General features: G+C 34.6%; 1 protein-coding gene across 7 annotated transcripts in view; it reads right to left on the bottom strand.

The window, feature by feature from the left end:
* CPEB2 (cytoplasmic polyadenylation element binding protein 2) overlaps window positions 1-25,260 on the bottom strand; it is a 66,830-nt gene that overhangs the window by 1,829 nt on the left and 39,741 nt on the right. For all 7 annotated transcript variants that reach the window (XM_025386499.1, XM_025386501.1, XM_025386503.1 and 4 more), the window contains 6 exons: window positions 16,133-16,303; window positions 14,490-14,579; window positions 10,225-10,343; window positions 9,471-9,585; window positions 6,162-6,343; window positions 1-2,178 (listed from right to left, as the gene is read on the bottom strand). The exon at window positions 1-2,178 is cut by the window's left edge. In XM_025386499.1, the coding sequence (XP_025242284.1) occupies window positions 1,951-2,178; window positions 6,162-6,343; window positions 9,471-9,585; window positions 10,225-10,343; window positions 14,490-14,579; window positions 16,133-16,303 (905 nt within the window). In that variant the 3' untranslated portion in view covers window positions 1-1,950. The remainder of the gene's footprint in view (window positions 2,179-6,161; window positions 6,344-9,470; window positions 9,586-10,224; window positions 10,344-14,489; window positions 14,580-16,132; window positions 16,304-25,260) is intronic.

Raw genomic sequence — 25,260 nt, 5'->3', positions numbered from 1 at the left:
TCTGAAAACAGCATCAACTTTAAACATTAAAAACTTGAACCACAACCACAATAAAACAGCAGAGTTAGACATGAACCACATATTTTTACAGTACAAAAAAGCACACCACAGACAACCAATATTAAGATCAACACTTTGCTCACATGAAGGATTGTCCCAAGGGTTTGCTATAAGGCAACACCCTTGTAATTTTCTCTCTTTAGAGTCAAAAATCTTAGTTCTGCATTTTTAAAAAACATTTACCATTGTTGGGTGCTTTGCTTAGATTGCAGAGTAACTCTTACATTAAAATATAGGGGCTAGTTGCATTAAAAATGCTCTAAAGAGAAAAAATATCACTAATGATATTCTAATAGTGTTCAGTACCAAGAGGAACTCATTAACTACTGCATGTTTCCATGCCACTTTCTCAAAAAAACACCCCAAAAAACCTGCAAGCAAAGTCATTACCAAAATTCCTTCATCAAAATTTTCAAAAAAGCAATTCTCAACTATTAAGAACAATGTTCCATGCAACAGTGACCCCAGTTTAGACAGAAGACCCCAATATTTATAGGTTAAACACATAAGCAAGTTCAAGCCAGATTTCACCATTGTCTTATAAAGGTAAAACTTAATTTTATGCAACTAGCCATCTGTATATTTCCCCTTCTCCATTTTGACTTTACTTAGGGTTTACTAAAGTTTTGCATTCTTCTATAAAATTCAGATTTTTAAATATAGGTTTCTTATGGGTCTTACATTTGGTGACTGGTTAGCAGTGTGCTGGCCATCTTTGGTTTATAAAGGATGTCTTAACCATGGACTATCAAAGGGGCTTAAATCAACTTTCTTTAGAATTCTTGTATTTTCTTTTGCTCATTCTTTTATCTATACTATATCACTGCACATGAATTAGAACCGCACGTCACAAAATTGCACAGGGATTACAAATATTACATCCAGTCTGCATAAAATCGAATTCCACTACTGACCAGATCACAAAATGGCTGCACTCTCTAATCTAAAACTAATTTGCATATTGTACACATGTAAGACGATTTTTTAAACTTGAAGTCACAATAATGCATGCAAGTTTGCTTTTTTAAACAAATTTTATAATTTGTTCATGCTACCTAGATTCAAGAGAGCTTTTTTGAACATTTGCAATACCTCACCTCATTAGTTAATAATTCTAGTGCATGCATATGGTGTATACAGGTAAGTAAACATGCATTTTTTTTTCACATTCTAAAACTATGGCAGTTTAGGCCATATTGTGCTGCCTGCATTTTATCTGCAATGCAGTGTGTCTCTAACGTTTTCAGTCCCGTATTAATAGGTGGCATTTACACATAACACCTATATAGCAGCAAAGCTAATACAGCTTGTGATTAAAAATGTTTAAAAATAGCTAATAAATCAGATTATCTTGAGGTATTATTTCTTGCAAGTCAAAATGGAGAGCAAAAAAATCAACCCTAATTTTTAGTTTATGTATACACTGAAAATAGCAACAATAAAAATAAGCATTTGTAGCAGACATATTCCATCTTCACTATTATTTTGCTACCTTTGGTAAATTACTGGGGCAGATCTTGAAGTTAAAAACCCATGTTTAGAAATAAGTGCACGCTTCCCCCACTATATAGCAGCAGACTGTGTTGCCCCTACGCAAAACATTCTCGTATCTAATTTTAACTTTACATATAAAAATAAATTGGAGAAAATACAAAAAAACATTTTATTTTAACATGAAAATATCACAAAAATTAGTAAGCCTGAGATGTAGGGTTTTGGTGAAAAACAAGAGGCTTGTAGTGTTTTGGCTGCTGATAAAGATGCATGTATTGATAGCTGGGGTGAAAAGCAGAAGAATGCACTTATTTCTTCTGCATGTCAGTATCTTCAGACACAGTAAGCCACATGCACCCTTTCTTTCCTTGTTAAACAGAGGCCAGTTTGCTATTCTTAGTTCCAGCGGAAGTGGATCTGACGTGGGCGATCAGCACCTTCCTTTACCAATGGCTTATGGAACTCACGTCCAGCACGAGAGTGGATATTTGCCCAACAAAACTCACAGTAATACTGCAGGCAAGTGACATTGGCACAAAAAAAGGGAGCAAATTTTCCACCACAGCGTGCGCCCTGGCATTCATCACACATCTGGTCATCCAGCACATATGGCTTTACCTCCACCTTGAAAAAAAAGAAAGTAAGTCTCATTAGGGTCTGCTTCAGAAATCAAGTTCTGTAATAACTTAAAATGTTTCTAGAAAAAAAGGACCAGCAGTAAAAGCTGAGGAAATGGGCAGTTTCTCAAGGAAGGAGCTTTACCGTGTAGTAGGTTAAAATACTTTAAAAATCTGTAAAAAAATCTGATTTGCAAAACATTTCACTCTCACCTTTCTTGAATAACATCTTTGAAACACCTGTGTCCTGGTATTTTCAGAGTTGGGGGAGATTGTGAGTGAAAAACAAAAGAGATCTCAAGTAGCCATGGAAGACAGTTTCCACACCTTTTTCCCTCATTCCAGTATCACCTGTGAGATGGCAGAACCCGAACAGCCACTGATTAAGGCAGCGCTTCTCCACTGCAGGTGCGAGCCACACTCTGCTTGGAAGTAAGTGGCACAGACAAGCCAGAACTGTGGAGAATCTTACAAAGGGCATGCCTAGACTTCTGTAAATTTGTAAGATATAAACTCCAAGTCCTGTTGTGAAGGTCTGACTTGGCAGAACACTTCAGACTGGAGTCAGCTCTGAATGATAAACTTCTCCACCTCAGTTTCCACATCTGTCAAGTGGGAATAACAGATCTTGTCTCAGAGTTGTGAGGCTTAAATTGTGAATGTCAAAGCATAAGACAGTGCTTGGCACATGGTAAAATATTCTATAAATTAGTATTATCTACTATTAGCTGCAATAGCCTTGCTTTTCTGCTTGTGATAACTTTATGAATGGAAGGTTTTTACCGTTTGGCTGAAAAGTGCCAGACAGAGTAACAGCTCAGCTGTTCCTTAGGAGACAACAGAACACTGAGTGTTCTGAACAACTGGATTGAGATAAAGTAAAGGTTGCCTATAGTAAAAAAATAATGACCCAACAGTTTGTATTCTGAATGTACTCTACTGAAATACTTGCATGAGTGCAGAAAATGAATATAAGGATACTTTCTGCAATATTATTTGTAAGAACAACAAACTAGAAACAACCTAAAAGTTGATTAAAAGAACTGTAGGATGTTCATTTGATAGGTCATGGAATTACACTGTTATTTATATTTCATTCATAAGGATTAGGATAAATATATTTTATGTATATTCAACACTTGGCTTTTCTGAATTGCTTGTTTGTATCTCTTGCATATTTTCTTGCTGGAGTTTGTTTTTTAAGTTGATTTATGAGTTCTCTTTCGTCAGTTAAGAATTTTTAACCTTTTTCCTAGTGGCTTTATAATCTTTAACACAAATTTTTAAAATTTTTATGCTTGATCTTTATCTCTCAACTTTTTCCTTTATGGGTTCTATCTTTTCTTTGCCAGGCTGCTATTTTTGATTCATTATCTTCACTACAATTATAGTTATAATAAAAAAGAACATTATAACGACTAAAGAATAAATTAAGGTAGCAGACAGTTACTGGATTTCATCTCACTGAATTATAAACTCCATGAACAATGCGACAGCACCCATTTGCACAACATTCAGTTCCCAGTGCCTAGAAGAATATCCAGCATGAAGTAGAAATGCTATAAATATATGCATAAATGCAATATATTTACATATGTTTTCTGGGTTTCTTTCTCATGGTTATTTATTTATTTTTTTTAAATAAGATTTTAGAGAAATTGAAACCAGGGTCTGTGATGTTTACTTCACTTCCATAATAATAAAGTGCCAGATGTTCAGGAGTTACACTTTAATATAAAACTGTTGAACGAAAATTTTGCAAATGCAATGATTTCAATTATCTGTATTTTTAAAATTCTACATATTAGTTTATGAAGCTAACCTACTTTACTCAAAACCAGAGACTTTAAAGATGGAAAACTGAATTTCAAAACCTATTTTTCATTAATAATCTCTAATAATTAAACTCTTCTACACGCAAAACGAAGTTTCATTAATACTACACTTCACCTAGTCTTATTTTCTAACATTTACGAGAAATCACAGTGAATTATACTACTCATGAAATAACATACAAAAAAATACAATGAATTACACATCTGTGGTGATTGCTTTCCAGCTATCAGATAGGAACTAAACCACAGTATCCATGAGTCTAAAAAGTAAGTGGAATAAACAATTTTTATTCCCTCCAAATATGTATCCTGTGTATCTTTGGGTTGGCAGTTATACACTTAAATTTACTCCATTTTTATGGTTTAATAACCATATTCATATTGGAGAGATGAAAAGTATAAAGGTTAATGGTTTAATATTTCTTTGTATAAGCAATACTAGTGACTTGTAAAATATTTAAGGCTCAAATTCTTATCAAATACAGTTCAAAATTACCTTTGTAACACATATCTTATTATAAGCTTTTCTCTCAGGTATTTCAATCAATGCCTTTTTAAGAAGGCACAGGTATCTCAATTCATCTGCTCTGCAACTGAGTTGCTCTTTAAGAGTCAACACTCTGCTCCAAATAACTGGTCCTTCACTACCATTTCAGAAACAAAGAGGTATGAGGTATGACACTGTAACAGTCTTTTTCTTCTGCTACTGCACATTAAATACCATGATTATATACTATGTAAATAACGTCCCCTGTGACCTATTACCTCTCTGTAAAGCAGGGGATTAGTGGTCTAAACCACTGCTGTACATTTGTGTCACTTTCGGAGCTTTATCAACTCCTGTTGCCCTGGCTGCCTCTCAGACCAATTCAGCAGAACCTCAGCGGGTAGGACCCAAATGTCAAGAATTTTCTAAGTTCCCAGGTGAATAACGTACAGCAGAGGTTGAGAACCACAACATTAGAGGAACTCTTAACGTTCAGACAAGTTCAGAAAAGTTATGTATGCATGTCTTATCAAAAGCAGAACACCTCCTCTTAGTTTTTTTTGGGCAACCTTTTAAATAGCAATGCAAACAAACAAACAAAAAGGAAACCACTCTGCATTTGTGAACTGAAGCTATGCTGCGTTTCTTTTCTAAATGAGATGGTTGGGTAATTACATTGAGGACTACTTCTAGCATGCATGGTCTAGTCCACTGGTATTAATTAACCAGCCTCCCTGTCCCCAAAATAGTCTTTTAATGTGCCAAACAGCCCCAGGTTTCAAGAAACTGTTACACTGGGGAAAAGGAGTACCCAATCAACTTATATCTTCTATCTACTAATTTGGATATAAAAAATCCATTTACCCCCATATTCTTAATGTATTTCTGCTGTACTATAAATATAAACATGATTATTTTAGAATATGTTTAGCTATGTATAGGAACTGTTCACAGATTTTGGCATAAAATAGATTTGTAAATGAATGCTAGTGTCTTTATTTTAGAAGGTAGTTAGTACTTGGAATTATTCAATAGGGTTTCAGTTATCATTCCTAGTACTTCTTAAAAGTTCTTATTGTGATGATTCAAGCAATGCTACTAAAAAAATTTTAAGTTTAGGTCAATTATTTTAGAGAAATATACACAATGCATTTTTATTTTAGATTTTGTGACAAATGAAAACAAACATTTAAATGACACTCTCCGCCAAGTTCTATTCTAAGTGCTTGTGTATATGTGAATGCATTTAATCCTCAAAATTACTGAGAAAGACATATTATCATTGTTTTCCATTTTACAAGTGAGGAAAAAGAGGCATAGAGAAGGTTACTTTGTAGAAATGGGGTTTAATCACAGGCAGTCTGACTCCAATGTACAGGCTCTTAAAACCACCTCTGCCTCCATGGTTAGAATATTTGACCTTACTGGCTGATTAAAAAATTTTGACATGGCTGCACAATGATATTAATATTTTTATATTATACCTAAAGTTTAAAGTGTGTTCAGTAATTTTCCATTTGAAGGATATTTTTATATAATATCCTTTAAGACTTAAAGAAGTATAAAAACTAAACAGCGTTCGAATTATATTATTAACTCCTTAGGGTATGAAGCTTTGGATCAGCACCTCATTATAGGACATAAGTTATTTCCCAATATGCAACTTACACGTTTATCAATATCACCATGCTGAAGCTGAACAAACCGAGCACTAATGGCAGCAATATAGCTCTGCTGATTGGAGAAAGCAACTCGCCCAGCACCTTTTGGGTATTTTAGCTCAGGATCTGTATCAATTCCTGCATAACAAACTCCACCATACAGCCGGTCCATGATCATAGCAAGTTCCACTTCAAAAGGAAAAGAAGTTTACATCAAATTTGAGAGAACACAGGAATCAACAATTTTTAAGTACTTTTTGTAAAATGTAGAAGTCAATAGTATATTATCATTTGACCAGGAGTAGAATGGCAGATAAGAGGCTGTTGTTAAAAAGGAAGGGGATCAAGGATGCCTTTTTTTTTTAACTATAGAGTGACTCACCACCATCACATCTACCCACTTACAGCACTAAACCTACTATATACTCTATCTTCTGACCTATAGACAAATAGTTCCATGCTCTTTCCTAAATCCAATCCTTTCACTTGCATACTAGATCCCATCCACTCTCACTAAGGACACTGCTTTAGCAATTCTCCCCTTTCCTTTCTATACGATCAGTTTTCCCCTTATACTAGATCATTCCCAAGTATACTATAATTTTCCTATCTTAAAAAATTCCCTTAACACTTTTTTTCCCTCTTAGCTACTGCTCCATTTCTCTGTTCCCCTTTACAACCAAATTTCTCAAAATCTGTTCCAGTATTCCCCCCAATTCCTCTCCTCCCATTCTTTATTCAACTCTTTCTAATCAGACTATCGCACCATGACTCCATTATAATTGTTCAAGCCAAGTCCAATGGTCAATCTATCTGTAAATAGCATTGAAAACAGTTAATCCCTTCCTTCTCATTCAAATATTTTCTCCATCTGGCTTCTAGAATATATTATCCCACTAATTCTGCTCCTACCTCACTGATAAATTTCTTCTGAGTCTTCCTTGATAGTTCATCTTAAACTCCTTAACTTTTCAATGTTAGAGTACCCGAAGTTTCAATCCTTGCAACACTATCTACACTCCTGGCTTTGGTAACTTCATCCTGTATCATAGCTTTAAACACCATCTAAGTTTTTAAGCTCCTACATTTTTTTTTTTTTTTTTTTTTGAGACGGAGTCTCGCTCTGTCGCCCGGGCTGGAGTGCAGTGGCCGGATCTCAGCTCACTGCAAGCTCCGCCTCCCGGGTTTACGCCATTCTCCTGCCTCAGCCTCCCAAGTAACTGGGACTACAGGCGCCCGCCATCTCGCCCGGCTAGTTTTTTGTATTTTTTAGTAGAGACGGGGTTTCACCGTGTTCGCCAGGATGGTCTCGATCTTCTGACCTCGTGATCCACCCGTCTCGGCCTCCCAAAGTGCTGGGATTACAGGCTTGAGCCACCGCGCCCGGCCGCTCCTACATTTTTAACTCTAGTATGGACCTCTCCCCTGGACGACGGACTCGTATATGCAACTGTCTAGTGGACAACTCGATATTTAACAGGCACTGGCCACACTCAGTATATTAAAAGTGGAACTCATAATCTTCCCCTATCCCATTAAACCTGCTCCAATGAGTTTCTGCTGACCCAGTTAGAAAGCAACAGAAAAAGTGAAGTTGTCAAGATGTTTGGCTTCATCCTTTCCGTATTCTTCCCTTGCTCCATACTGTACATGCAATCCTGTGAACCTGATTTTCAAAACATATCTAGAGTCCAATCGCCTCATCTCCATCACTAACATCCTGATTCATGCTAACATCATTTTTCATCTGGTTCATGGCAATAGCCTTCTCTCTTTGCTTTTGGCCCTTGCCTTCCCAGCTTGTTTTTAAAACAGTATAAGGAGTGATTCTCTTAAAAAATATACCAGATACCACCATAAAAATACATTAAAAATATACCATATATGATGGTTTAATTGAAATTTCTATTTGGCAGCTCTGAATGGTGCCATAAACTTGTGTTCAAAACCAAGACCACAATCTTCCCTCCCAATCTGCTCCTTCTCCAGTGCTCCTCCCATCTCAGTAAAAGGCATCACTGTCCACCCAGTGGCTTATGACTGAAAGATGAGATTCAGTCTTTGTGTTTACCTCATAAATATCTGTCACCTCTGTTCAGTTGGCTTTCTCCACTGCTACCACTAATCCAAGCCACCATTGTCTATCTCCTGGCTTGTAATAATAGGATGCTAAACTGGTCTGCCTGTATTTACTCTTACCTTGGCCCCCCTCTCTCTGAGTCATTAAAGTGAACTTTGAAAACTGCAAATATGATGAAGTCTCTCTTTTGCTTAAAAACTCTTCAATGGTTTACCCTTGCTCTAAGGGTAAATACCAAGTTAGCCTATTAGACTTGTATGATGTGAATCCTGTCTACTTTTTCAATGTCTCCTTGTGTCCCCTCCCTCACTCTTTGTATCCCAACTCAGGCACTTTGGACTTCTTTCAGTTCCTCCAAAGCACCCTGTTTCCGTCCACTCAAGACCTTTAAATAAGCTGTTCCCTTTCTGTGAAACATACTCCTCAGAACCCTACTACCATCCTGATCCTACTCCTTTTGCCCAATCTTTGTATGTCAGCTCAACTACAAATATCTTCAAGATATCAGACTTCAAATATCTTCAAGATATCAAATAATCGTATTTCCTTGCTACATGCTCTTCTATTCCCTATGTACTTCTTTGTAGAAGTCATCATATTCTATAAGTATTTACATGTATGAATCATTCTTTAACATATGTCTCTAAGACTGGGGAGAGGATGTTTTCAGTGATGGAAATCACTAACACTCTATACATGGTGCAGGGTACCATCTAATGTGAGCAAAGTGGGTATATACATCTACAATTATATTCCTATGTAACATATTTTGGTAGGTTTCTGGTTCCTAGTTATTGATAAACAGAAGTTTATCATCATTCACTTATCTAAACTGCTACTTTAATGATTAAAATATAGATAAAAGAGAAAAATTCCCATATTTCTTTTTCAGATATCGGAATTGATCTACACAAAATAAACAAACCCCAAATACTCATATCTTAGAGAGGTACACTTAGAAAATCGGAATTATTTAGGTGGATTCTTATAGATTTGCTTGGAGTTAGCTACTGCACTAATATTGATAGATAAGCACTCAATTTTCCAGTTTGAGTTTCAAGAAGGGGTCTCAGAATTTGTTTCAAAATTCTGTAGTTAGCAGCTATTGGAGCATGAAGAATCTGCTCCTGCTCTGTCCAATAGTGTCATGTACACAATAGCTTCCAAATGTTTATTAAATTGACTAGGACATATTTAAATGATTTTTTTAAACAAAATTGTTAACATTCTACTTACCAGCCCTTAATGGCCTAGGAACACCTCCAACAAAAATTGTTTTTCGGGGATCCAAAGGCTGAGAACCATCCATTACAAAATCACTATCACTTAAATTCCAAGGACGTATTTGAACCTATGAAGAAAATCACATTGAGTCTTACTCCCTTGATGGCTTATGAGAATTTTCTCTTTGTTTTTGCCAGTTAATAGTGATTGTTTTATTGTTTAAAAATTTGTATAGTGGGACCTGGAAACAAATTTTTTTATAACTTTTGATCTAAATACTATAAATCAGCAGTCCCCGACCTTTTTGGCACCAGGGACCAATTTTGAGGAAGACAATTTTTCCAAGGATGGAGGTGGTGGAAGATGGTTTTGAGATCAAAGTGTTCCACCTACGATCATCAGGCATTAGATTCTCATAAAGAATGTGCAACCTAGATCATTCACGTGTGCAGTTCACAATAGGGTTTGCATTCTTATGAGAATCTAATGCCATCTCTGATCTGACAGGAGGTGCAGCTCAGGCAGTAATGCTGGCTTGCCTGCCACTCATCTCCTGCTGTATGGCCTGGTTCCTAATAGGTCATGGACCACCAGTACTGGTCCACTGCCCAGGGGTTGGGGACTCCTGCTATAAATTATCTGGATGTTTCAAAAACTAAAACTCAACATGATAGTTTAATTGTTCTTTTATTAATTAATAATCATTTCAAAACAATTTTTGAAAAATCTACATTTGTAGCCTGAAGTTCATGTGGTATTTACTTACTGGTTTGTCCTTAATAGTAGGGCTAGAAACACACAGATAGAGTTTTCCATCTTCTTCAATACAAGCATCAATTAGTGCCTGAACTGAGCTCTCTTCTTGAAAGAGAAGAAATGCATAGCCTGGAATAACCATTAAAAATGAGGCAGTATGTCAAGTCAAGTGATTTTACTCCAAATTTCAGTACTATTTAGAAAATACATGCTTTTGAAAAAAAAAAAAAAAAACAACTAGGACAAAAAACCATTTACCTTCTACAAGAGAACACAATATACTATGTAATACACATTAAAACAGATACTCAGTAAAGCAGTTGGCTACTTTATATAGAACACTTGCTATCAGATATTGTACTAACTTACATGCATTATTATTTGATTCTCAAAAGTCTATGAAATATGATTCCCATTTTACAGAAGAAGAAAAATCAAGGTACTGAAGTCAGTCTCCTAGTAAATAGTTGGTTGAATAATTTCAAACCCAGGTCAGCCCCAAGGTCTCCCATGCTCTTTCTAGTAGTGATACTACCTTCTTAAAGAACTTGGTAGAATTAACCAGGTGAGTATATCTGGAGTTAAAGTTTGCTATAAAGGCCTTCAGGTTAATCCAAGTTCTAGAGCATACTTTTAGGCTGGAATACACTTGGAAAGGTCCAGGAAATCCCCTAAGCAGAGGAAACATTCCACAGTCTCACGAAAACTTATCAATGATACTAAGAAAGCTACAGTAGAACGGTTGGAATAAAATATGTTCCTTAATAAAACATGGGTCAGATGGATCAAAACTTTTAAATCAAGCCTCAACTCAGAAAGCAGTGGAATACATTTTTCAAACTGTTTGGAGACTATCTAGACTTGTAAACAACCAATTGCCAATCTTTAACAAAAAATCATGTATCCAGCCGACAGAATAGACTACTTATAAAAAGAAGGCATCAAAATTTACACAACAAGTTTACTATTATGTGATTATTCCCAGCAGGTGATAGCTATAAATGATCTATCCCTTATCTTGGCAAGATTTCTATGTGAACAAATGTACAGCATTTTAATCTAGTCCCAGTATGAAGCAGACATCAAGCAGGCCATGTATGTCTGTTCCACCATATAACAGGAAGTGTAAGGTCATGTTTTACTCAAGTCAAAAAACTCAGCTTATTGTCAACAATAGCTTTATGCCACAAAGGTCTGATGTGACACTAAAGTACTTCATTTTAATAAAATTAATAGCTGATTGTATTAAAAATACCTGAAGCCATTTCCCCCTATACAAATGATTTCACCCTATATAAATACAAACTTCCAAAGGTAAGATTACACAGGATTAAAAAACATGTCTTAGATTTTTTACATTGCTAGAAACAATTTAAATATTCTTAAAAATAATGAAGCTTTTTTAAGGCTTTAATTTTGATACAAAATAAGGATCTGGGAACTATAAGTATTTTGTAATAAGGAAAAGGGTGTAAGACCAATTTACTGAAATAGTATATTAAATTCGGTCATTTTAAAAAATTTTTGATATTAATATTTTAATATTGCTAAATTTTAAAATAATACTTTAAATTCAATATTTTTAATATTTCTCAATTTTTATTATTAGAGAATAAATGTTTATATTACAAAAATTAAGCCATATCAGGTAAATTATGACTTACCCAATGCAAGTCATTAGATATTAAAATATTCTTAACAAAAACATACTATATAATAGCTTCTTTCGAATTTGTTAAAGCAAGCTAACAATCACGTAACGTGAAGGTTATCCACTGCAAAGGGAACTTATGTACATGTGTGGCTTAGCATCTAAGGGACTCTAGTCACTGCTGTAATTACAAGGTAGCTTCACCCACTGGATGCTTCTATACCAGTGTTTTCCAAACCATGGAAAATGCTGAATTACAGAAATAAAAAAATTGCTTGAAAGAGCAAGGTTTGGGGATACTGGTCTTTGAAAATGGCTACAATTAACTGTAATTGTACCAAAAAAAGTATGAACTGCCAATGCCAATTTTATTTTTTCAATTAGAGAAACTACTACAAAACCACAATAACAATGATAGCAACAATAGCAATAAAGACAACTATTCTGTTTCACATTAAATTTGTTCCATCTCATCTTTCTAGGCTTAGAGTACACCATACCTGTAAGTGAACAAGTGGCTCATGCAAAAATGTGCATCTCTCTCCAGCCAAACAATTCCTAATTCCTTTTTAAAATTCTATTTCCATTCCTGCCTGGAACTCTGTTCAAGTACTTTTTATCTATCGGTATACAGTACCTTAAATTAATTCCAAACCTCTCAGTGAAGCTTTCCCCTATCTATTGAAGTAATTTCTCCATCCTATAGTATTTTTTGTTATCTCATTTATTAGGCAGTTAACAATCTGTGAACTATTGAGAATATGAACATTCACAAAGGTGAATAAAGACACTATCTTACAGACCTTTGAAAGAAACTGACATTAATAAAATAATTACAAATTTTTAAAGTTGTAAAAATGTAATACTGCAACTGTGATGAGTGCTCAGAGTGAAAGAAACAGACAGCACTAGGAGTTGGGCAGGAGGAGCTGACCTCATTTGGTAGATCCTCAGTGTCTTCTGTGATCAACTTACACTTAAGCTTGAGATACAAAAGATAAGTAGGGAATATATAGATAAAGAGACACAAGGAAGATACACCGTCAGTCTAGAGATTATCACACATAAAAGCCCTGAGGCTGGAGAGGACAAGGCCAGTTTGTGGGACTGGAGGGAAACAAGCAGTAGTAGTAGAAGAAGCTAGAAAGAAGATGAGGCCAGGCAGAGTGAATGCATTTTTCTTTTATCCTAAAAATAAGAAAAACCACTAAAGGGTTTATGGAATAAACCCTTAAGGAATAGTACTATCCAATGAGTTTTCAAAGACTGCTGTGGCTGGACTATAGGAGAAAATTGGAGAGGGCTAGAGATGTGGAGAGACTAGAAAGACAGCTGAAGGAGTCAAGGAAGTGATGATGGTAGCTTGTCGAGAACATTACAAAATAACTCAATACTCTGAGTATTCAATAAAAATGGCATTTATAAAGTAAACTTTATGAAATGGCAAGATAGTAAAACTATGGCCAACACTAAAACTTAGCTAATAAACAAACATCTCTATCCATGTGGAGATAATTTCCTCTCTAAACCAAGGTTTTGTGACCTCCAATAAACTCCAGACTACATGGAGAGAGGTAGATAGCTTTAATCAGATTCTTATAGAGGCCTAGGATCCAGAATCCCTACTCAAAAGATGCTCTTGATTCCATACATACATATAGATCTACAAGTATTAAAAAAAATCATTGCATTATTTCATTTATCTAAAAAACTATTTGAACTATTAGTGGAGGTGCTATAATTCTCAATGGCAGAAAGTAGATACTGTACCTAGTTTTTATATGCCAATAACTTCTTTATCATGCTTCATTTCCCAGAGTCAAAATCAAAGCATTTAACAGTTCTATTGGAGTCTTTTCTCCAGGCTTGACAATTCACTAAGTCATGAAACTAAACAGTATGTGTGATGTGCTTTTTCTAAAATTATATTTCAGCAATGTTTAAAGTAAAGTCTTAATCTTTGAACCTCCTTCTTTCTTTTACTTATTTCAGAGAATCTTCCATTAGCAATTCTGACTCCTTTCTCCTCTCTTCCTCTTGTTATTGTGGGCAGGATATACTTCCTCTCCCCACAGATGATGACTTGATCATGTGACTTGCATGTGAAGGTTAGCACAATTTGTAATTCTTGTCCCGTGGCGATCAGTCACAGTGTCTTCCTAGCAATAACTGACTAACGTAACTAAGCATCTTCTCAAGTCTTACATGTTTATATAACTGAAAAAAAAAAATAGACCCAACTAGCTACTTTGTCTTTTATCTAAATTATTTATTCATCAACAGAGCTGGTAATAATTTATACCGCTCTGCTGTTATCTAGAACACTTAATGTAAATCTTATATTTCAACTGTTCATAAATTTATATTTTATAAAAGACCAATCACTTCACATAGATCTTAATTTCATAATGCAGAGAGATCCTCTTTCATGTCTACACCCAAGTTACCTGGAATGATGCTTTAGACAGAGAAAATACTCAAACATTTGTTGATTTGAGTCTTTGAAATTATTATCAAATCATAGCAAGTTTCTTATGATTCCTAACTGGCTAAGTAACTGCTATTCTTTCTTTTGCTCTCATACAACCAATTTCCCAGCAAATATTAACAATAACAATCCTTACCTTTTGGTGGAAAATAGGACTTGCTTTCTGCTTTATGAGGCCAATCTACTACCAAAGGCCCAAATCTTCTGAAGCTAGCAGTTATTTCATCTTAAGAAAGTACAATAATACGCATTAGAAATTAGTTTCAGTGATTCGTTCTAAGAAATTCTGTACTTTTACTATGAAGATTTAACATTTAAAAGTGCCAAATACCTTAAGATAAATTAGAATATAAACACTGGGAATATGTCTAATATACTTATTGAAATAATATGTCAAACTTAATATCAATTTTTGTTAAAATAAATTCATTTTTAAGCAGTGCACTGGTTAGAATACTCAATTGCATGTGAATTTTAAAATTTTATATAACATTGTATGGATACTAATGACTTTATAGTACACCAAACCACAAATAGCACTGGATTGAAAAAAACGCCAACATTACGTAAGTTAAATAAAATCTATTACTGATTCACAAATAAAATCATTTTATTATAGGAAAAAAAGGTCTGCTGAAACAAGACTTGAATAACTATAATGTTGAAAAAATATACTAGGGTCTGATACATGCCAGGTAGTTTCACTGAAATCCATATAGGTTACATCCAATTGCTATGTCTTATGTTATTTCATTACATGGAAATCTTATGAAGATCAATACTTAAAATAAGTTTGCGGGTATTTGAATCATAACTAAAAAACATTCTAAAATATAAGAATGAGTGATACATTTCCCATAACCTCACAAATATAGTTTAATATTTTAAGTCTTCAATTAATTTTCTTTTGTTATAATTACACATGATGATTTTCACATACAATCATTAGTGTTTGTGAAATCCTAATTTCCTATTCATGTTCTGTTTCCATTTCCCTTTTGCATTTGATAGCCTCTTTCTTCCCTGTTTCTAAGAGCACATTTATCCTTAAAGAAATTAAACTTTTGGCCGGGCGTGGTGGCTCATTCCTGTAATCCCAGCACTTTGGGATGCTGAGGCGGGCAGATCACCAGGTCAGGAGATCAAGACCATCCTGGCTAACAGAGTGAAACCCATCTCTACTAGAAATACAACAAATTAGCAGGGCATGGTGGCACACGCCTGTAATCCCAGCTACTCAGGAGGCTGAGGCAGGAGAACTGCTTGAACCCAGGAGGTGGAGTTTGCAGTGAGCCGAGATTGTGCCACCACACTCCAGCTGGGGCAACAGGGCGAGACTCCGTCTCAAAACAAAAAGAAATTAAACTTTCGATTACCAAGCACTGCAGATATAATCTTATGGTTGGTTCTATTTACTTCATTGTGTGTGTGCATGCACACATTATGGTGATTTAAAAAGTTTCAGGTGTTATATACCTAAATATGTTCTATTATTTTAAAAACAAGTAGAAATGACCGAGGTCATGAAAATCTTATTTACCAAAAATGCTCGCAGTTACAAATATGATAAGATCTAAAGAAAAAAATCATAAAAAAGCTTTTGTTTAACTGTTTTCATATTTCAACAGGTGACAAAATATTTTAAAAGAAGAAAACACATTCTAATTCTGAAAATCTCCAGGTGGTAAAAACTTCCATAGTCCATTCACATTAAATTTCATATTTTTTTGTTTTTGTTAAAGCCCAAATCACCATGTTAATAAATATCTTAATAAATACCTTCATCAATATCTGGAGGAAGACCACCAACAAAAACTTTTCGAGAGAAGCGTTCTATTCGCTCTCCATTTTGATGAGCTGAATAACAGGTGGGTGAATTTAAAACTCCAACTTGATCACTGTGACCATCATCCAGCAAGCCATCATCTATTGGAAAGAGGGAAGAACGACCTAGAATAAAGAACAAATATAACCTGAATCTCAGATCTGAGAAAATGATAAATTTAAGTATAAAAATACCAATGACAAATTAAAAGACTTAAAAATGAAGGTGATGCAGGTGAACATAAAAATTAAGAGAAATTTAAATAGTATGTGGTTTTAATTACCTGGATTCAAGAAAGAAGCAATCTAAAGAGTGACTTAGAAATAAACATAGCCATATGTCAACAATTAAACTGCAAAAGAAATACTAGATCACTTCAACTTGTTATGAGCAAGAATTTGTTATAACCAAGAACCTAATGTATGCGGACAGTTAGACTGGCTATGCAACAGGTAAGACTTTTCAGAAACTGGTGGCAGAAAGGAAATGACACAGACTAAATAGATAAGGGGATATAATTTATAAAAAATCACTTGTAGACTACAGCAAGTAAGGATAAGGAGAACAAGTAACACTTGTATACAAGGTCTTGACCTAATTTATTACATGTGTGCCAATTATATGAAACGGTAGACAGGGCTTCTGCACATGTACAAAATAGAAAAGGGTGTCCCCTCTGGCACTTTAGTGCCCATCTGAGCCCACATTTCAGGAGGTAATCCTTGTATAGGGCACATCCTGTATAATCCTCTGAAGAAGTAATCCCCACTCTGTGGGTAATCCCTCCACAAAACTTAAATGACCTAATATACTCCCCGGCTGTCAAGGAATGTACATTTAGAAAGATCAGATGTATATATGTAACCATGGTACACATCCATAAGAAAGCTTTAAAGTGCTCAGAGGACATACTCTGGAGGAAAGGAGTCTAATAAAAGGGGGATTTTGGCCGGGCGCGGTGGCTCAAGCCTGTAATCCCAGCACTTTGGGAGGCCGAGACGGGCGGATCACGAGGTCAGGAGATCGAGACCATCCTGGCTAACACAGTGAAACCCCGTCTCTACTAAAAATACAAAAACTTAGCCGGGCGAGGTGGCAGGCGCCTGTAGTCCCAGCTACTCAGGAGGCTGAGGCAGGAGAATGGCGTGAACCCGGGAGGCGGAGCTTGCAGTGAGCTGAGATCCGGCCATTGCACTCCAGCCTGGGTGACAGAGCCAGACTCCGTCTCAAAAAAAAAAAAAAAAAAAAAAGTTATAAAAGGGGGATTTCCTAAATCTCTAAGTGAAATTAGATAGTATTTATGATAAAAAGGGAAAAATAGCAGTGCATAGTGAAGCATTAGAGAGGGTAGAATATCTATAGGTGGAAATATTTATAGGAACATGGTTTTCAGTAAATTTTCCTTTTTCCCAAGTGAAAGGAGAAACAGAAAATGTAGGAAAAATTGAACTTAAGAAATAAGGAATAGTCAAGGTTGGCTGAAATATGTTGGAAACAAGCAGAGTAAAAGCTAGAAAAGCCCTTTGAGGCTAGCTAGAGTTATTTAACGCTGAATGCCAGGCTAACAAGACATTTAGTAGGTGATGAAGATAATCAACTGGATGCAGGGGTTCAATCAAAATTATAACTTTTTCTGTGCATTAGGGAGAGTTAGTAAATATGGATAAGGTAGCTGGAAATGAGCAGATTAGAAGTTGTGCAAAAAATCCACAAAGGATGGATGGCAGTCACAAGCAAATAGGAAACAAAATAGGGAGAAAGAATGAAAAAGGAGAGATCTAAGGAAGACTTTAGAAAATGATAAGAACCATTAACTGATATAAGGACAGTAAAGACCAGAAACTGGTATGAGAAAGGAAAATAATTTAAGCTTTAGATATGTAAAGTTTTATATGCTATTAGGATGTTCACAAGTAAATGTATAGTAGGAAGCTGAAAAGGAAGTGCAGAAAAGAAATATCATATTTCTGAGAAAATAATTTGGAGTCAACTCCACATGGGTTATAGTTTAAGGTCCTTCATAACATCAATGATAAACACTCCAGTGAGAAATGATGAGGACAGCTCCTCGGGAAACTTACAAGGAGGAAGCAGAACATTCAAGGAGCTAGAGAAAGGAGTGGTAAGAAAAGTGGGAGGGCAGCCAAAATATTACTGTACTAGAAGCACCAAAAAAGTAATAAAGGAACGAAAGAGCAATTAAGTAACAATGTGAAATATTAAGATAATTACTTTTAATAATGACAGCTGTTTTGAGGACATACATGATCTGTGAAGGTAGGTGTTTCAGGAAAGTTGGGTAGCAGTCACATTGCATGTATTTAGAGTTTTATTAAGTATAGAGATCAAATGAAGATTAGTTCTTAAAGTATATTAGATAAGGAAAAACAGAGTAAGAATATGGACAAGTTGTTTTTCTTTCAATATTAACTGAAAGATTTTTTTGGATAGGAGACAATGGATATAATCTATAGCAGTGGTCCCCAACCTTTTTGGCAGCAGGGACTAGTTTTGTGGATGACAATTTTTCCACAGCAGGGGGATGATTTTGGGATGAAAATGTTCCACCTCAGATCATCAGGCATTAGATTCTCATAAGGAGCACACAACCTAGATCCTTCACACGTGCAGTTCACAATAGGTTTCACGCTCCTGTGAGAATCTAATGCCACTGCTGATCTGACAGGAGGTGGAGCTCAGGCAGCAATGCTCACTTGCCCTCTGCTCACCTCCTGCTGTGTGGCCTGATTCCTAACAGGCCATGGACCAGTATCACTTTTATGTTAGGTATCTGTCTATATATTAAACAAATAGGCCACAGACCAGACCATTTTATGTTGGGTATTTGTCTATATATTAAATCACATGCCATAGAGCATCTTGAAAAATATGACACATGACGCAAGTAATAAAAACAAAGACAATTAGAAATGTGACAGCCTGAAGAGAATGGGTTGGGGATAAGAAGGAAGGGATCATATGCCTGTCAGAGTGAGGTAGCTAGCTACCTAGATGTTTGACATAAAAATTTAGTTTATAAGACACAACAACAGAGAGAAAGATGATATTTGATATAGGAAGCGAATTATTCTAAAGATTCAAATGCTGCTTAAATACGATGTTCTGAAAAATACCCGTGTTCACTGAGGAACTTTGTGAATATTGCTTAACTTTTCAAATACCTGTTATTAGAAATAGGAAGCAATATAAAACAAAATGTCAGTTTTCTTTGTGATCAACAGAAAGGAAACTCTTCAACATGAAACTATTTTTACTTAATAAAATGAACATCAAGATCCACTAAAAATAATATTAATTGTGAATAACTGGTCAAAGTTTTAAAGGTTAGACTTTAATTGAATAATTCTCTATTTTAAAAGGAATAAGATAAACAGCATGCATACAAACTTGATTTTAAGGGAAAAAATCACAAATCCAAATTCTATATTTATTTCAGATATACCAATTCTTTGGAAAGTTTTTCACTTTAAAATGCCCTAACACAAATAAAAACTTAGCAGTGTCACAAATACAGTAAGTATTTAAATGTCTTTCTAACAGACATTTAAGTTGAGAAAAAATATGGATCACAAATACTTAGGGTCTACATAAAAAAAAAAAAAAAAAAAGAATGCGGTGACAAATCACACTATAAGCAATGCCAAAGAGAAAAGTGACCCAAAAATGACTCCAGTTTTTTGTTTACTATAATAAAATACTGCCCTTAGTATTCATATATCTAAAAACATCTATAATCTATGTGTCTATAATCTATTAACAAAGTTCAGCTAAACAAAGAATGCAATGAAAAGTTTAAGAACATTTAGCACACTAGCCATACTAACAAGAATCTTCACTGTTGGACAATAATGACTGCTTTTTTTCAAGAAGCCATAAAAGCTACAGATTTAAACACTCATTTAAAAGAATATATATCATTGAAAAAGTATGACTTTTTACTTTGCCAATTATCCTTTTATCATATTTCAAATTACTATGACAATAAAAGGAGAACCATTAAATAAGTTTATGTCTACCACTGTAGTGTAATTTAAACATGCTTTCTAAATGATACCATACATATGTTTTCAGGTTCTTACACCTCAAAGGAATAAAACTGAATGATAATGAAACACAACAAATTCATTTTGCTGGAATGCAGCAAAAGCCATGCTTAAAGGAAAATTCATAGTTTTAAAAGCATATTAGAAAACAAGACATGCTTAAAACAAATCATCTTGTTTCTACCACAGAAAGCTAGAAAAAGAATAGCAAATAAAATAGAAAGTACGATGAAGGAAATAAAGTAACAAAAAGGAGATATCAATCAACATAGAACTTACAAACATTAAAAGATGAAAAAGGGAATGTTATTAGCCACTTTATGGTAATAAATTTAACAACTAGAGGAAACAAATCCCTTGAAAAATGCAGCTTTTCAAAAATGGCACAGGGAGAAAAAATCTGAATAGTTATTTATCTATTAAAAAATGAAAATCATAACTCAAAAATCAAAATAAGAAAATATTCCAACAAAGAAAAATCCAGGCCTAGGTGGCTTTACTGGCAAATTAACTAGACTTTTGAAGAAGAAAAAAACAGCAATTTTATACAAACTCTTTCAGGGAATAAAGAAAGAGGAAGCACTTCACAACTTGTTTTTACAACTGCAATCTGACAAAAACATTATAAAGAAACTATATACCAATGTCCCTCATGAACACAAATGCAAAAATCCTAAAAAATATGTTGGCGGAATGAATCCAGAAGTATAGATAAAAAAGGAAAACATATCATGATTAAGTAGGGTTCACCCCAGGAACATAAGATTGATTTATCATTTTAAAATCAATTACTGTTAACTGTACCACATAAACAGACAAAAACAGAAATAGCATAAAATCATTTCCATAAATGTAGGAAGTGCATCTGATAAAATTCAATAGCTATTCATAATTAAAAAAAAAAAAAAAAAGCAACTCCCAGAAAACTAGGAGTAGGAGGGAATTTCCTCAATCCAATAAAAAGCATTAAAAAAAAAAAAAAAAAAAAGAGTGAAAGTCTTCAATAATAAATTACCAAATGGCTTCTCTTGAAGGTTTGGAAGGATGTTCACTCTATTTCTACTCAGCATTGTACTACTGGAGGTACAACAAGTCAAAGAAGATGAAAAAAATAATTTAAAGTCATGAGTACTGGCAAAGAAAAATAAAAGTTTTTGGTATAGACATAATTGTACATGTAAAATTCAAAGAAATCAAACTAGTAGAAATAATTGTATTTAGGGAAGAAATGCAAATTCAATTTACAAAAACCAAATTATTTCTAAATGTTAGTAATAAACTTGGAAAAATTTTAAATATCATTTCCATATCTCATCCAAACCCACCAAATATTGACAAATAAACTTAAGAAAAGACATGCGAGATTTTTACACTGAAAATGACAAAAAATTGCTGTGGAAAATGTTAATAAAATGAAATAAATGAATAAACAAAAGAAACCATGTTAGATGTAAATTCTTTCCAAATTATCCAATCTATAGATTGGATACAATCCATCCAAAATCTCAGCACACTGTCTTCTAGAAATTCACAAGCCAGTTCTAAAATTTATGATAAATCAAAGACCTACGAACAATCAAGGAAAGCATACAAAACAAACAAACAAAAAAGCCAAAGTTGGAGGATTTACACTACCAAGTTTCAAGACTCACTAGTTAGCTATAGTTATTGAGACTGTAAAACTGGTATTAGAGTAGACAGACAAATAGAACATGAGTCCAGAAATGGGCCTACACATGTACAGTCACTTGATGTTTTAGTTCAGTGTGGAAAAGTAAATCTTTTCAATAAATGCATTTCTAGCTGGAGGGGGAAATACATTTGATCCTTGTATCACACCATACTGAAAAATAAATCCAAGAAGGATCACAGACTTAAATGTAAAAGTTAAAACAATGAAACTAGAATTTCTTCATAACCTTGTGGGTAGTGATAATTTCCTGGGACTAAATGACACTAATGGTGAATGAAAACAATTGGATTTTTTAGAAAATTTAGACATTTTTCTGCTTATCAAAGATACTGTTAAAAAGTGGATGACAAACAATACACTGCTGGAAAGTAGGACAAAATATATAAACAACTCCCATAACCAAGAAAAACAACCCAATTAAAAATGAGCAAAAGGGAACTTTAAGAAGACTACAAGGGAACTTTACAGAAGAATACAATGGAATGGGTTAGAAGCACATGACAAGGTGCTTAGATGCCATCCTTAGTCATCAGGAAACTGCAAATTAGAGCCACAGTGAAGGACTACACACCATCAGAATGGATAAAATTAAAAAGCCAACACTTGGCCGGGCACGGTGGCTCATGCCTGTAATCCCAGAACTTTGGGAGGCTGAGGTGGGCAGATCATCTGAGGTCAGGAGTTTCAGACCAGCCTGGCCAACATGGCGAAACAATTTTTGTAAAAATACAAAAATCAGCCGGGTATGGTGGCGCATGCCAGTAATCCCAACTACTTGGAAGGCTGAGGCAGAAGAATCGCTTGAACCAAGGAGATGGAGGCTACAGTGAGCCGAGATCGGACCATTGCACTCCAACCTGGGCAACACGAGTAAAACTGCCAACACTGGGTACTTCACAAGATTGTTCCAAATAGCAAATCCTGGATCAACTTTAAAGCAGTATATAGCATACTGTGTTTTCAATAATTCCTTATTTATCATAGCACATACGTCTGAATGACTATACATTATGAATAAATCAAACTTCTCTAATTAAACTTCCATCATTTGTCTCCCTTTAAAATTATTTCTCCTATCTTCTCGTCCCATATGTAATCTACTAACTCAAGCTTTGGGTTTACTTGCTTAAAAGGATTGCCTCCTGGGGCTTAGAACCATTAACTAAAATAAGTTTTTATTTCTATTACTAAAAATATTCTACATATTTTTATTCCTTCTGGAACACAGTAGCCCTTTAATCCTTTATTAAAGTAACTGATTGTGCTATAGAAATAGTTTAAGTTGAAAGGATCGAACTTAAGTTACACTTCACACCTCCCTTCACAACCCTCATCCTACTTGAATCCTGGACAAGTATGTTCACTCTCAGAATGGAATGGAAGAAACAATGAATAAAAAATAAATACAAATGATAAGTAGTTTTCCATATTAAAGTCAGCTCCCCATGTGAACCCTTTTCCTTCCTAATGCTGCCCCCTAGGCAGCTCTAAAGTAGAACTCTTTATGGCTACCAGGGGACAGAGACACACAGTAGTGGCAGTAGGTGCCAACTAAAAAGCAGGGAAAGAAATCTCTGCTTTTCTTAACTACTACTAGCATAATTACATTTTGATTATTCCTAAAGTGTATTTCATAAATTAATATCTAGAGCTAGCTTTAAAGTTCTTATTGACATTATTAAGAAATTCAAGTACATAAAGTCGTTTTGGTATTAACTTGATTTGACTGTAGTCAAGTGAGAAATCTTTTACATGAAAGAAGAAAAACAGTTCTTCCTGAACAGGACTACAAAAGTCAAAGTAAGAATGTCCCGTGAAAATAACTGTTCACCCATTATTGCACTGGTAGAAGAGCCACGACTTATTTTTATCAAAAATTGTATCAACTCAGTGTGACACATCCCACATGAACAGAAGATAAGCAACTCATTTTTAACAAAATAATTCTAAACAAATGCAGTTTCTTTGATGGATCAAATCTAAAACATGAGGCTATATAAAAGGGGGTCTTTGGTGGTAAAAAGGTTATCAGTCTGAGGTTTGTTATATCTAGGATGGAACAGGAAAAAAACAGTAAAAAATAGGAAGAAAACCAGGTGACTAGCCATTTCTGAGTCATTCCTTTGGTATGCAGGTTTTTTAAAAAAAATCATTACTTACTGTTTCAGTGTACTTTAAAATTCAGATAAAATCTCTCAGTAGTTATTTCTAATGAGTGTGGCTTTCACGTGACTCTCACAATCAAAGTTTTAAAAGTAGACTGCTACTGTTCATAGAAGATGAGCTAAAAATTTACTAAGGACATATAATCTGAGATGAAAATTCAGGCATTCATTCCCCCTTATGCTAAGCCAAATATGTGTGCCAACCGTCAGTTCTGTCCTAATGGAAGCTTTTATCAGAAGCCTTAAAACCATGTGAGAGTCTTCCTGCTTCCAATGCAGGAAGGCAGTTCTGAAGTCAAATAATTCTTTATGGCTTCTAGCGGATAGAGATATACAGGAACGAAAGCAGGTTCCTATATAAAAGCAGGGGAAAATTTTTGCTTTTTCTTAATATCACAATCATAATCTACAATTATTGAACTGAGAAGAAGACAAATAATAACACTACTTCCTAATACTTTGTTCCTAAAAACTTCTTAGGTCATGATATTTACATGAGAGTATATGAAATTAGACTAAACGTAAGCCACAACAGTTAAAAGATGAAAAATGTTTAACAAGGCAAGAATTCTGAATTGCTCTATAGCTTCAAAATACCTAAAAATCACAGATTGGTAAGTGGGTTGTGTTTCAGAGAACTGAAGCTCCATTATTAAAATGGCATAGTGAAATAAGTTAGTCCATAGGTTTGAAAATAGTACTAAACTTCCAAACTTTCCCCACTTCTCAGCTTCCTATGTCTTTAGAAAAGTTGTTCAGCTTCAATTTTCTAAATCTTGAGTGTCTATCTCCTCTAAATTTTTAGTTTGAAAACTGAAGAACCAAAAGATTCAGTCAAGCATTTGAAGAAACATATTAAAAAATTAAGTTAAATTCTGATAATCTGAAATATAAAATTGGGAGCACTTAAGAATATAAAATACTAGTTTTGGTTGTCAGTTGTGGCAAATGGTTTTGCTTGTTTAAAAAAATACACACATTCATGACTAGTTGAAAAGAAATGGAAGCACTAGCACATGTATATAAAAGTGATCAAAGGGCATATTATTGCTGTCTATTCTCCATAGCTTAAGGGAGATTTTTAGAGGTCAAATAAAACTCTTTTTATTCAGTGTGGCACTTGGAATAAGCCTAACAATATAAACATCATGATTTTTGCT

This window comes from Theropithecus gelada, chromosome 5 (genome assembly GCF_003255815.1).
Source record: "Theropithecus gelada isolate Dixy chromosome 5, Tgel_1.0, whole genome shotgun sequence".
NCBI lineage: Eukaryota > Metazoa > Chordata > Mammalia > Primates > Cercopithecidae > Theropithecus > Theropithecus gelada.
This window is presented reverse-complemented; position numbering and strand designations above follow the sequence as displayed.